General features: G+C 50.9%; 4 protein-coding genes across 4 annotated transcripts; 1 reads left to right on the top strand and 3 right to left on the bottom strand.

Annotated features, from left to right (window-relative positions):
- Positions 1–10: 10 nt before the first annotated feature.
- Positions 11–1,563, bottom strand: ALTATR162_LOCUS4173 (uncharacterized protein; the record flags this gene model as incomplete). Its single annotated transcript, XM_043311783.1, has 3 exons — positions 11–339; positions 518–1,504; positions 1,554–1,563. The coding sequence occupies 3 exons, from the start codon at positions 1,561–1,563 to the stop codon at positions 11–13; spliced, it is 1,326 nt and encodes a 441-aa protein (XP_043167718.1).
- An 824-nt stretch (positions 1,564–2,387) lies between these two features.
- ALTATR162_LOCUS4172 (uncharacterized protein) lies at positions 2,388–3,086 on the bottom strand (the record flags this gene model as incomplete). Its single annotated transcript, XM_043311782.1, has 1 exon — positions 2,388–3,086. The coding sequence occupies one exon, from the start codon at positions 3,084–3,086 to the stop codon at positions 2,388–2,390; it is 699 nt and encodes a 232-aa protein (XP_043167717.1).
- A 236-nt stretch (positions 3,087–3,322) lies between these two features.
- ALTATR162_LOCUS4171 (uncharacterized protein) lies at positions 3,323–4,656 on the bottom strand (the record flags this gene model as incomplete). Its single annotated transcript, XM_043311781.1, has 2 exons — positions 3,323–4,231; positions 4,324–4,656. The coding sequence occupies 2 exons, from the start codon at positions 4,654–4,656 to the stop codon at positions 3,323–3,325; spliced, it is 1,242 nt and encodes a 413-aa protein (XP_043167716.1).
- A 574-nt stretch (positions 4,657–5,230) lies between these two features.
- On the top strand, positions 5,231–9,094 carry ALTATR162_LOCUS4170 (uncharacterized protein; the record flags this gene model as incomplete). Its single annotated transcript, XM_043311780.1, has 4 exons — positions 5,231–5,554; positions 5,602–5,976; positions 6,027–9,030; positions 9,084–9,094. 4 exons carry the CDS (start codon positions 5,231–5,233, stop codon positions 9,092–9,094), a joined length of 3,714 nt encoding a protein of 1,237 aa, XP_043167715.1.
- Positions 9,095–11,821: the final 2,727 nt, after the last annotated feature.

Here is an 11,821-nt window from a genome sequence, read left to right as displayed (position 1 = left end):
TGGTAATTCGTTACTCGTCATCATCATATACTTCACGGTCTTGGAAGATCAAGAATTCGCCCCCATCGTCGCCCACAATCTTCTGCCACACCTCTCTAACGTTTTCAAGCACCATGTCATCGAATGCGAGATCCATAGAAGGAGGTGGGAAGCGAACGATACGATCGGTATCAGACGGCAAAGTCTCCGATCCGGAAGAAGCCTGCTGTTGATACTCCACAGACCATAGTATTGTTGGCGATGGCTGGACATCTTGAGCAGAGAGCAATGACTCTACAGCTTTCCGGAGCAGTGCAAACCCATCTCGATCGTTTATCGATGTCGAAGCATACAGTACACCTGGGAAATAGTCAGCAACATGAAGCTAGACGAACATGCGTTGAAAGTGTAGATGATGTGCCGTTGTATCAGGTTGTCAGAGTTATTGTCTTCAATGGTGTTCAGACAATGTAGATAAGTATTCGTAAGGTTTGTTCATCATAACAGCAGGGAATAAAAAGAGGGAGATGGTACTTACATTGACCGGGAGGACATTCACCAGTATCGCTCGAATGCACGAAGACGTGCACTGGCGGAAGCTCTTCAGCTTGCGAGTCCAGCGTCAAGGAGCCGGATGGAAAGACGACAACAGCAGCGGCTGGTGCTGGTGCTTCCTCCGCGATGGGCGGGAACAGGTGTGACAAGGAGGACGACACAATGGTTATCGACCTGCAGTGTGTGTCTTCAGAAGCGGTTGACGAGTTCCCCCCTACAATCCACTTCGCGGTGACGACTTCGCCATCTCTCAGGCGAAGCTTTGTACCATTCTCGGTTGTCTTCGCGTTGTCTTCGGTGGGTGGAGCTATGCCTTTTCCAAGAACATAGACACCACCGCCTACAGCACAAGCGCGGCACGACACTTGACTGATCTCCGACAAGCCGCCCCATTTCGGGATGACGGCCCCGAAGCCAGCGCCGAACACGCCGATCGAACGTAGATGCCTCGCGATTCTCGGTAGAGCATAATCGGTGGGAGTTTGATCTGGTCCGGCAGGCGATAGCGTCAAAGCCATCAAGGGTCCTTGCAGACTTGCTGGAACCTTGAATTGCTCAGTCAAGAAGCTCGAGAACGGTTGCTGACGATGCTCTTCCCACAACTCGGTCTGCTCTTCATATTCGCTGATGAAGCGCAAGAACTTCATCAAAGCGCGTTTGGCCTTGAAGTCGAGGTCGTGATCCTGGAAGACGTCCTCTCGGCCGTTTGGAACCTTGAGTAACCTTCCATGCGATGACGAGCTTTCGCTCTGTGCACTTGCAGAGTACACCCACCAGGTACCGACAGCAAGAAATTCAAGCTGACGATAGACCCTCGACGAAACGAGATAACCGAGAAGGGAGGAGCGCGCGTAGATAACCTGGGGGCTTAGGGATAGGCTGTATGCCCTTGAGAAGGACAGAGCAGGAGCTGCCGCTGTAGCCTCGGGTTTAGTGATTGTGACGTGGGAGAAGCCAGCATTTACTGTTTCTTGGATACGTTAGCGACAGCAAAACCTCTCGAAAGTATCCCTACTTACCATCACTCATCCGCTGCGCCCACTCTTCAGCTTCTTGTAAGCTAAAGGCAGCCTCGGCACCACCATAGAAGTCATTCTCGTCGACATGGAGGATCTTCTTGTCTGAGCGCGACAGAGCTCTTCAAGCGCTGCGTCAGTCAGATCGCGTCCACTCTCGCCTACAAGCAAGACACATACAAAGCGAGAAGAGATTGCTGCAGGCCAGTGCCTACAATGAGCACGTCCCACTCGGTGTTGTCGAGAGTTTCCATGTTGGAGCTGTAGGAAGAGATTGAAATGTCGGGAGAAGATGGTAGCGCCATTTTAGCGTGGGTGACTAAGCGGGTCCTGGTGACAAAATCTGTCGAGCGCTGCCGAGGAGCTTTCCTTCATCATCGCGCACGCTCAGGACATCCCGGCATTATGTATGGTATGTCCGAACAGCATCCTGATCTTCACTGATCTGGCCTTGTGCGCGTGAGAAGAATATCTCGTCCGGTATCTACTGCTTTGGATTTCACCTGAATTAGCGGCTCGAATGTGGCGATACATTACTTTGAGACCATCTGGAGCTTTCGCTTTAATTGCACAAAGCACTAGTGCTCCCTCATCAATTTTTTTTGTGAGAGATTGCCCTTCGTTAAAGAGGGTTGGTCTCGTATTTACAGATTTCTGTCGCTTCATGCAGTTGGCCTTCCTGAACCCAGATGTACGGCGTCTAGGAAAATTGAGATTAACGCCATCGATTTTGAACTTGCATTGTTGCGTCAGGGTATCATCTAGTTCCTCCTATAACCTCGTAGTAACCCGCCGTGACACGCTTAAGTCAAAGTGGCATTGCGACGCAATTGGGATCTACTCCCGCCTTGTCCCCTCATATAACCCAGGGATATAATGAAGAAACTTGAGTACATCCTCCCAATCGTGGTCCAGCCCTGGATGAATCTCAACGACATTTACCTCGTCCCGCTTCATCGCAGCTACAATGTTGCCAATGGAGTCCTCATGTTCAACAAATCTCTTCTCAAAGACATCTCCCGCTCTACCGCGACTCAGAAACCGCTGTCGAGCTACCGCCTGATCAACACAAAGCAGCAGTGCCCAGGTGCTACTATTGGGCTTCCAAATGTCCTTCACGATGTCCTTGAACGTCTCCCACCGATCTACTCCCCTAGGAAATCCATCGATCAGAATTCGTAGGTTTGGTGTTACCACACCATCGGGAAAGACCCGCTCCTTGACGTACTTGGGTGTAACATTTGAAGGCGCTAATGTTCCTGCTTTGACGTTCGTTGCGAAGTCCTCCAGCTCAGCAACGGATAACTTGTTCTTGATACGTGCAGCATGGCCAGTTGAATTTTGAGAAATTAGATTGCGGAGTTCATCGCCGATGGAGAAATGGTCTAGTTTGAACTGCTTGACGAGGGTGGTGCATAGCGTCGACTTACCCGCGCAGGGAGGGCCGAGGACGAATACTATAAGGTGTGGGGATTGCTCGCTAGGTTCAAGTGCCGTAGCTTGCACCGACGAATGGGCGTCCTTATCGCTGTTCATATTTATGGCCTGTGCGTACAACAGGGCTAGAAGGGTAAATCTGCCTGTGCGTCAGGTATTAAGTATGTAGTGAATATGCTTCACATGTCCCTTGACTTCACGCCACCGTTCCTTGACAAGGCGAGCCCTTAATTCACATAGCATTCAAGTCTCTCCACAATCCTGACACCCATCTCATTGCTCAGCACCATGTTATGAAAAAATCTTGGCTTGAACACCGTCATTAGAAGTCAGTATCAACCTCTCGCTTCACCGTCATCTTCATGCGCTCGAATATCCTCCTCCTTATCCCACACCTTATGCCCGGCCACCCACGTCTGAAGCACCTCACCTTGCTCATTCAATACAGTCAAGTCTGCTCTCCTGCCTTCCTTTAGTATACCCCGTCCGCCTTCTCCATCAACGTCCATGAAAGCAGCAACATTCTCAGTGACCGTGCCTACAGCCTCTGCAATTCCACAGCCAGACCAATTCATCAAGTTTCTTACACTCCGTTGGAGTGGAATGCATCCCCCAATCAAAGTATCAGTACCCACAATTGTCGCTCGTGTTCCATTCTTGACCTGTTCATAAGGGATCTGAGAGTGGCCGGGATACGTCCCGTCTTTGAGAGACGCAAGTTCAATACTGTCAGTGATCAGAATTGACCGCTTTGGGTTGGAGCGATGAAGCAAAGACACGGTGTTTGGGTGCAAATGCTCTCCATCTGCAATGATTGTGTACCACGGTGGTGCAACTTTCCCTGTTTCCGACAGCGATACCAGTCCAGCTAACCCAGGCGCTCTTGATCCCCAAGCTGGCATCGCATTTAATGTATGCGTCAACCCGCTTGCTCCAGCCTTCAACCCAGTCAATCCGTCCTCATATGTTGCCGTCGAATGGCCCATTGCTACCTTGATACCTTGCGATGTCAGTGTTTTGATAAGTGCCGCTGAGTCAGGGAGCTCCGGCGCGACGGTAACAAGCTTGACCGTGGATTGCAAGTTCGAGGATCCGTAGATGGTCGAGGGGGATGTTGAGCAGGAGTGGAAAAGAGAGCTGTTATGTGCGCCCTTCTTGGAAGGGTGTAGGTATGGGCCTTCTGTGTGAGCCCCAAGGAGAGATGCAGAAGAGGAAATCTGGCGAGGCTTCAAGGAGGGGAGAATCTGGAGAGGTGTTAGTAGGCTGCACATGGTGTGCACTTGATGGTGTTTAAAGTGCACGACGAAGACATCTCGGCGTATCATATCTGCCTTACCTTCTGGAATTCATCGCTCTTTACTGTGGGTATAGTTGCCCAGAATCCCGTGACACCCTGAGTCGTGTAGTATTTCGCAATATCGTCTATCTTTGTCGCATACGTTTGCTCGTCCTCGTAGTGCGTGAAGTGGAAACCATTCGCTCCATTAGTGTGCAGTTCCAGGAAGCCCGGAGCTATGATACTGTCTTCCAAGTCGATGGCTTCGCCCCCAATGTAGCCTTCTCTTTTCAAGATGAGTCCGGTCTCATCGGAGATGACAAGATGGTCCTCGACAAGCTCGCCATTGAGGATGTAGCGACAGTTGGTGAACAAGGTGAACCAGCCCGACATATTGCGGACCTGGCCAATAAATGTGCTGGAAACTGGTAGCGGGTAACTCCCGTTACCAAAGCGTGAGTAGGGAGATCATGAGTCGTCCCAAGGTGGAGGGGATGATCGGCCCCGCTACACGCTGATTGGCCAATGATGCCATGCCATGCATATCGACGTCATCAGCCGATCATAGCGGGAACTCACGATGCGACGGCCAGGATGTTTATCAGAATTTCAGCCACAGTGGAGATTTTGACAGCTTCTTGTCGTGGCACAAGCGGAGGCTGAGTACGCGTCGTGCGCAACAGGTAACGCGGCAGCTCCTGTTCTAGCATCGGTCCTGCTTGCTTTACGTCATTGACTTCAACCTGTAGCCTTAGCCCCGCGTGCGGGATCTCTTTCATGGTTCTGCTTTGCTTGTTCCTTGCTTTCGCTTCTCTTAAGCGGGGAGATCTTCGCTAGGCTCAACTTCTTCCTAATCTATCCCATCAACCCTTACGATCCTCCCGCAACAGTCGCAATTGCTGGGTGAGTTTCGTCGCGCGTCCATACCCTCGACCTGGGCGGTCATACAGAAGGAGAGATACACAAAATGGAGCAACAGCAGCAGCAACATGCTCCAGGAGGACATTACTCGGGACACAACCCAATCCCTACTGTCAAGCAGTTCGTGGAGAACTTGGACAAGGACAAGGCGGCCCGAGATAGGAAGTTAGACGAACAAGCCAAACAACAAAATCTGCAACAGTCGCAACCACACAAGCAGCAGGAAAGACAAGTAAAGGGCACAGAGAAGACAGTCACAGACCCTACAACCGGTAGGGAAGTTACCATTGCCGATGTCAGCAAAGACATGATAGACGAGGTCGAGAACCCGCATTTGGTTGTGCCCAATGCGAATCTGAACAAGTCAACAGTATGTTAACCTTTTTGTCCATATACCTCTCCACTAACACCTTCAAGCCCATAAAGACCGACCCCTCCCAGTCGCTCGAAGATTACAAATACAATCAAGATGTCACAGCACCACCAGATCCAGTCGCCGAAGGCACCACGACCGACGTACCTATCCATGGCGAGAAGACGAACGTTCTCTTCCATCCCACACCCTCAGTCAGCTATGAGCCCATGTTTGCCGCCCTTGAGACGCGCGCCAACTACTTATGCGCGGGAATACTCATCGGAACGGTTGTCGTTGGCAAGATGTTTGGCGGTGCGCTCAAGGGCCTTATACCGCTTGGCATGTGCCTGGCGTCTGGTGTATATCTCTGGATGAAGGAGGTTGTGCGTAGCGGAAGGGAAGTCGAATGGGACAGTGAGCAAGTCCGCGGCCAGATGGTATGTGCCTGCGGAAGCCCCCTTGTCAGGATCAGCTAACCGTTGTATAGGCCTCTTTGAATTTGTTGCCCGAGTCCGTCGAGTGGATGAACACACTGCTTGCCATTGTATGGGGCCTCATCAACCCCGACATGTTCTCGGGTGTCGCCGACATGCTTGAGGATGTTATGCAGGCTTCCGTACCTGGTGTCATTGAAAACGTCCGCGTGGCCGAAATCAACCAGGGAAGCAACCCGTTACGCATCCTCAGCTTGCGAGCACTTCCCGACTCCCACATGGGCGACATGAAGAAATCAATCCACGAAGAGAACAAGAAGACAAAAGATCCTCAAGAAGCAGCAGCAGATGAAGAGGGCGGCGACTACTACAACTTGGAAGTCTCTTTCGCATACCACGCCAGTCCCAGCGGAAAGCGGGTATCCGAGAGAGCAAGGAACATGCACATGCAACTGGTATTCTACTTGGGGATTAAGGGTCTCTTCGGTGTTCCGCTGCCCATCTTCGTCGAACTGCAAGGCCTCGTCGGCACAGTCCGCTTGCGATTGAACATGACCCCCGAACCTCCCTTCCTCAAAACCTTAACTTTCACCTTGATGGGCGCGCCGCAGGTAACTGCTGGGTGCACGCCTATGGTAGAAAAGGGCGTAAACATCCTCAACCTCCCCCTGATCAGCAACTTCGTCAACTATGCCATTAAAGCAGCGGCTAGCATGTATGTCGCGCCAAAATCCATGTCTATTGACATGCGAGCCATTCTTCAAGGCGACTCTGTTCAGAAAGATACCGAAGCCCTGGGTGTACTTTGGATTCGTATTCACCGTGCTGTCGGCCTGAGCAAACAAGATCGACGTGGATCAAAGCATGGTGGCAGCGACCCTTACATCACGATCGCGTTCTCGAAATACGGCAAGCCCATGTACTGTACCCGAGTCATTACTGACGACCTGAACCCGATCTGGGAAGAGACGGCAGCTGTTCTCGTTGGTCCAGAACTGATCAAGGCCAACGAGAACTTGAGCGTAGAACTCTGGGACTCTGACCGGCACACCGCCGATGACATTGTTGGAAAGGTCGAGATTTCCATGCAGAAGATGATCCAGCACCCAGGCAAAATGTACCCACAGACTTCGAAGCTGGCCGGTATGGACGCTGACAGTGAGATGCCCGGAGAACTCCACTGGGAAGTCGGTTATTTCACCAAGCCAAAGTTCAGGAAGGAGATGCGAACAGACGGCAAGAACAAATCTCTTCCAGACGAGTTGAAGGACAAGCCTGAATTACAAGATGACAAGGGTGTCATCAACTCTGACGAGGATGATGCCGTCATGCACACTCCACCGGACCCTCTCTGGCCTAGCGGTATCTGCAGTGTGATTTGTCACCAGATTGTGAATTTAGAGCTTGAGAACGTAAAGGGCAGTACCAACCCCAAGGGACGCGAATACGAGCCTGCGAAGCCTTACGGTGAGGGCAAAGAAGAGACTGGTGGAGATCTTCCAAACAGCTACTGCACGATCCTGTTCAACGACGAGCTAGTCTACCGAACCCGTGCAAAGGCTGTCTCGTCCCAGCCAATCTTCAACGCAGGTACAGAACGATTCATTCGTGATTGGCGATCAGCCATTATCACGGTTACAGTGCGCGATCAAAGGCATAGGGAGCATGACCCTATTTTGGGCGTAGTCCCACTGAAACTGTCTGACATTCTCGAGACATCCTCCCAAGTCACACGCTGGTATCCGCTCGATGGCGGTATCGGGTTTGGTCGTATACGAATTTCTCTCTTGTTCCGCAGCATTGAAACCCGTCTACCCCCTCAGATGCTTGGTTGGGATGTTGGCACCTTTGAATTCCGGTCTCAGCGTATCCTGGCTCTGGGTTACAATCATCACCCCAAGATCAAATTGCGAACTGGTGGAAGTACTGGCAAGTTGAGTCGCACCGCTGCTCACAAGCTCCAAGAAGGCGATGGCTACTACTGGGACCTAGAGGAGGGCAATGGAAAGTACAACGTCCGGCTACCAGTAAAGCACCGTTATAGGTCACCAATCGTTTTTGAGTTCCACATCAGCAATCATCGCAAGGCGGATGCGTACGCAGTCATTTGGCTTCAGCACTTCATCGACAACGAAGACGCAGACATCAATATCCCGATCTGGAAGACTGCTGCTCCTGCTCGACTTACGCAGAACTACATCACTGAAGAAAACTGCCACAAGGAACCAGGTCTCGACGATCTTCAGGAAGTTGGTCGTCTACAGTTCCGTGCGCGCTTCAAGGCTGGAACGGACGAATCGCACGCTGCTTTCATCACCGATAATGATACACGCGAGACTTTCGAAACTTGGGAGTCATGTGTTACGGAGGGCGTGCGAAACCACAAGGTAGAGAAGGAGATACCCGATCGTGTGCAAGAACTACATGAGCAATCATTGACCACCGGTCGTGATATTCTGAAGAATGCGAGCGAAGAAGAGAAGCGTAGGTGGCTCGCAAAGGACGGACAGGACTGGTCCGGTGCTTTCGGAGATAATCCCAAAGCCTACATGAACACGAGACGTCAGAAGAGACGCGAACCGGGCGTCGATGAACCCTTACACGACCGTCATCATCCATCCGACAACGAGGATAATGATGACTCTGACGACGACTACGGCGAAGACTCTTCGTCATCCGACATTGGTGTCGAAGATGCCGATACCGTTGGCAGCGCAAAACAGATGAGTGGCGGCATGGGCGGAGGTGACCAGAGCAAAACCAATGGCCAGCTGAAGTCACAGAAGACCGATCTATCACCCACGGATGATCACCACCCTCGCCAGTCAATGTCTACAGTCCAAACGAGCACCACGTCTGAGACGGATGATACCTCATCGAGTAAGGATGTCAACAAGCAGAACAAGAGAACTGAAGAGAGGAAACATCGTGGACTGATGCAGTGGAAGCCCGCGCGGAACGCAAAGTTCGCGAAGGATGAAGCTAAGATCGGGCTGGCTAAGCTTAAGAAGAAGGTTACTGGAGGTTTAGATGGAAGGCAACCTGGTGTTGAGACTGGTGAGTTATACGGAACAGTAGCGGATAAGAAACATGCACTAACAAGTCAACAGAAACTGGATGAGTATGCGCGCGAGCATGATACCAATTCAACGAGTTTGGGAACTGTCCACGTGGAAGTAGTGATTGCGATATCACACAGGGACATGATATAATCCTGAGGGAGTACGGAGTTCTTTGTAGGACAGAACGCTACTGGCCGGGAGTTCAAGATATCACGAAGTGAATGAAGCAATGCTAGCAACCATAATAACTAATCAAATCTTGGTTCTAAGTTTGCTCGTCAGTTATGTCGCCATCACATTGAGAGACACCAAAAGTGGCGATCGCACACGATACGATGAGCTCGGCTAGGATACGTCAGGATTGTCGTCACGACTAGTGCAACAATATTTGACGACCATATCAACGACGTGAGCACGACCCCAAGACAAGCGGGAGTCCAAAAAGCACAGATACTGTAGTCATGAAACAATGATGAGGTGTATCCGAGGTACCTGCGCGCATTGCGAAAGTTGCCGGATTATACACGTCTGCCTTGCCCAGCACCATTGCTGGCCTGAAAAGAACCACGGCACTATGCTATTCTAGTACACTGGCTCGTTGGTTAGCAATTGACCCATTGATTTTGGCCCTCATTCCAGGATAGCGGTCGGTCGTGTCGTTGTTCAAGGCATGATCGGCCCATTTCGCTTCAACCCCATTTACGCGCCGGCGCTTGCAGAGGCGCGGTAAGCCACATGATTTCTTAACAATTGCTTACTAGGACTAGATGTGATTTGGGGAAGTCTAGCGTTGATCAAACTGGGTCCAGGACCAATTTCTCGGCTGTGCCACATGGCGGGCGCTTAGAGGAAGGATGACGGACGGGACGCTTTGTTTTTTTACGCCTTGCTCACCTGCCCGATTTGCGTGCTTTGGGAGTTGGGTGTTTAGAAGTGAGACAAATGAGTAAACTTCATATCGTGATCTGACTAGATTGTGGTGGGTTGTGAGTAGTGCCGGTCGTTTTGCGGCTTCCTTCAGTGGGACGGCCTCCGCACATGGCTGTCTTAGACACTGCAAGTCATGGTAAGGCTGCATGGGAATACCGATGATAAACGCTTGGAGTTCTGTATCGTCGCAGCTGTGCGGTCCGTGGAATGCCTAAGCCCTCCAGGCTCAACACCACCAGGGCACTGGCTGGGTCAGGGTCACTGTCAGCCGGGTTACACTAGAAAGCAAAGCGGAAGAAATGTTGTAGATTTGCTGTTGAGTGTTGTGTATCAACTCGGATCGATGAGACGAGATTGAAGATCGTGTTGGTCGCGTCAAATATGCGTTTACTCGGTTAACCTGCATATGCATGCCCAGTTGTCAGGAAGGAAGTGACCGTTTTTCTTGCACCTGCATGCATACAGCTGCGGTCACATGTTTCTAGCACATACCTCACACTTCAGGAGAAATTGTCTCATTAGCTGAGGTGAATTAGTCCACAGCTACCGATGTTGGAATGTTCCACCCAGTGGCTCTTTGTCCTGTAGCGCCGGCCGTAGTATACGCCATACCCATGATATCGGACATGATGACCAACTTGTCATCGAATTTGGCCCCTACAATACACCCGAGATACGTCTACGCAACTGTTAAGGTTCTGCGCTCGAACTACCGACGGCACAGGCGCTTGAAAAGTCGAGCCGTGTGTGACGTGAAGGTATTTTCCTATTCGCCGCCTTGCGAAAAAGTGGCTCGAAAGATGATCAGGGTGCCTCTTGATGTGTGCGTAAGGCTCAGTGTGGCCGCAGAAGAGGTCGACGCGGTAGAACAACATGCATGGACCTTGCTGTAGCCCAGACATTCAACAAACGTCGGGTCCAGTTTATGCTTTTCTTTATGCTTATCACCGTATCCGCGATAGTGTAATTATCGCTTGAAAGAAAGCCAACGGCATGTGTGTTGTAAAGGCCTGACATGTGTCAACTAAACTATTCTTGACAATTGGTTTGCGCAATGTCCCAATCACTGCTTCGACTACCCTTTTGAAGTGCTGAAATCTGATGCAAACGTTAAACTCTCGTTATCTCGATAGTGTGAGACTTAGTACTGTAGATCCCATCAGTACGACGTCACTGCCTGGACACTTGGAGAGTAATCATACACTGCACATCATCAGTTGTGAGTACCGGATAAACCTGATAGCCGTTGGAAAACAATTGCGCTAATGACTCGATAAGAGTGGCATTTCGAGATGCGGGGACTTGGAATCCATGGGGTCTTCTATGAGCTAGGAGACCCACTGTGCGTTACCAATGGTCCGGCATGCCACGTTTCTGCGCGCTTAATGTCGTCTGCCTGAGATCGGTGTCGATCTTGAGTCTCTCTTTTGCCGTCCCCTAAACTACTGTTTCTCGGTTCAGTGCTCGACGATAGGCTTCTTGATGATACCCAACCAGAGCAAATAAGGGATCATTTGCCTAAAGTGACCTAGGATCTGGGCGTGAAACAAGGCTAGCTCACGACATTGGCGTCTTTGTCATGGCCCTGCGCTACGGAATGTGGCAAGCCCTTCCGGGTTCTTCGGAGTAAGCCCATGATTCGTTGAAGTATCAGCTATCCAACATGAATACGACGAATCATGCGCTGGTCCTTCGTCGAGACCCACCTTCCCTGCAGCAATGTGAACGTGCTGGCATAGAATTGGCACATTTCATCATCAGTAGTTGTTGGCAATCGACCAAGGAGATGACTGCGTCTTAGCTGTCACTTGTGTACGCTGGTAGCACATTGAGCAGATCATTCTGAACATGAAGAC

Source organism: Alternaria atra (genome assembly GCF_907166805.1).
Source record: "Alternaria atra isolate CS162 genome assembly, contig: 23, whole genome shotgun sequence".
Lineage (NCBI taxonomy): Eukaryota > Fungi > Ascomycota > Dothideomycetes > Pleosporales > Pleosporaceae > Alternaria > Alternaria atra.
This window is presented reverse-complemented; position numbering and strand designations above follow the sequence as displayed.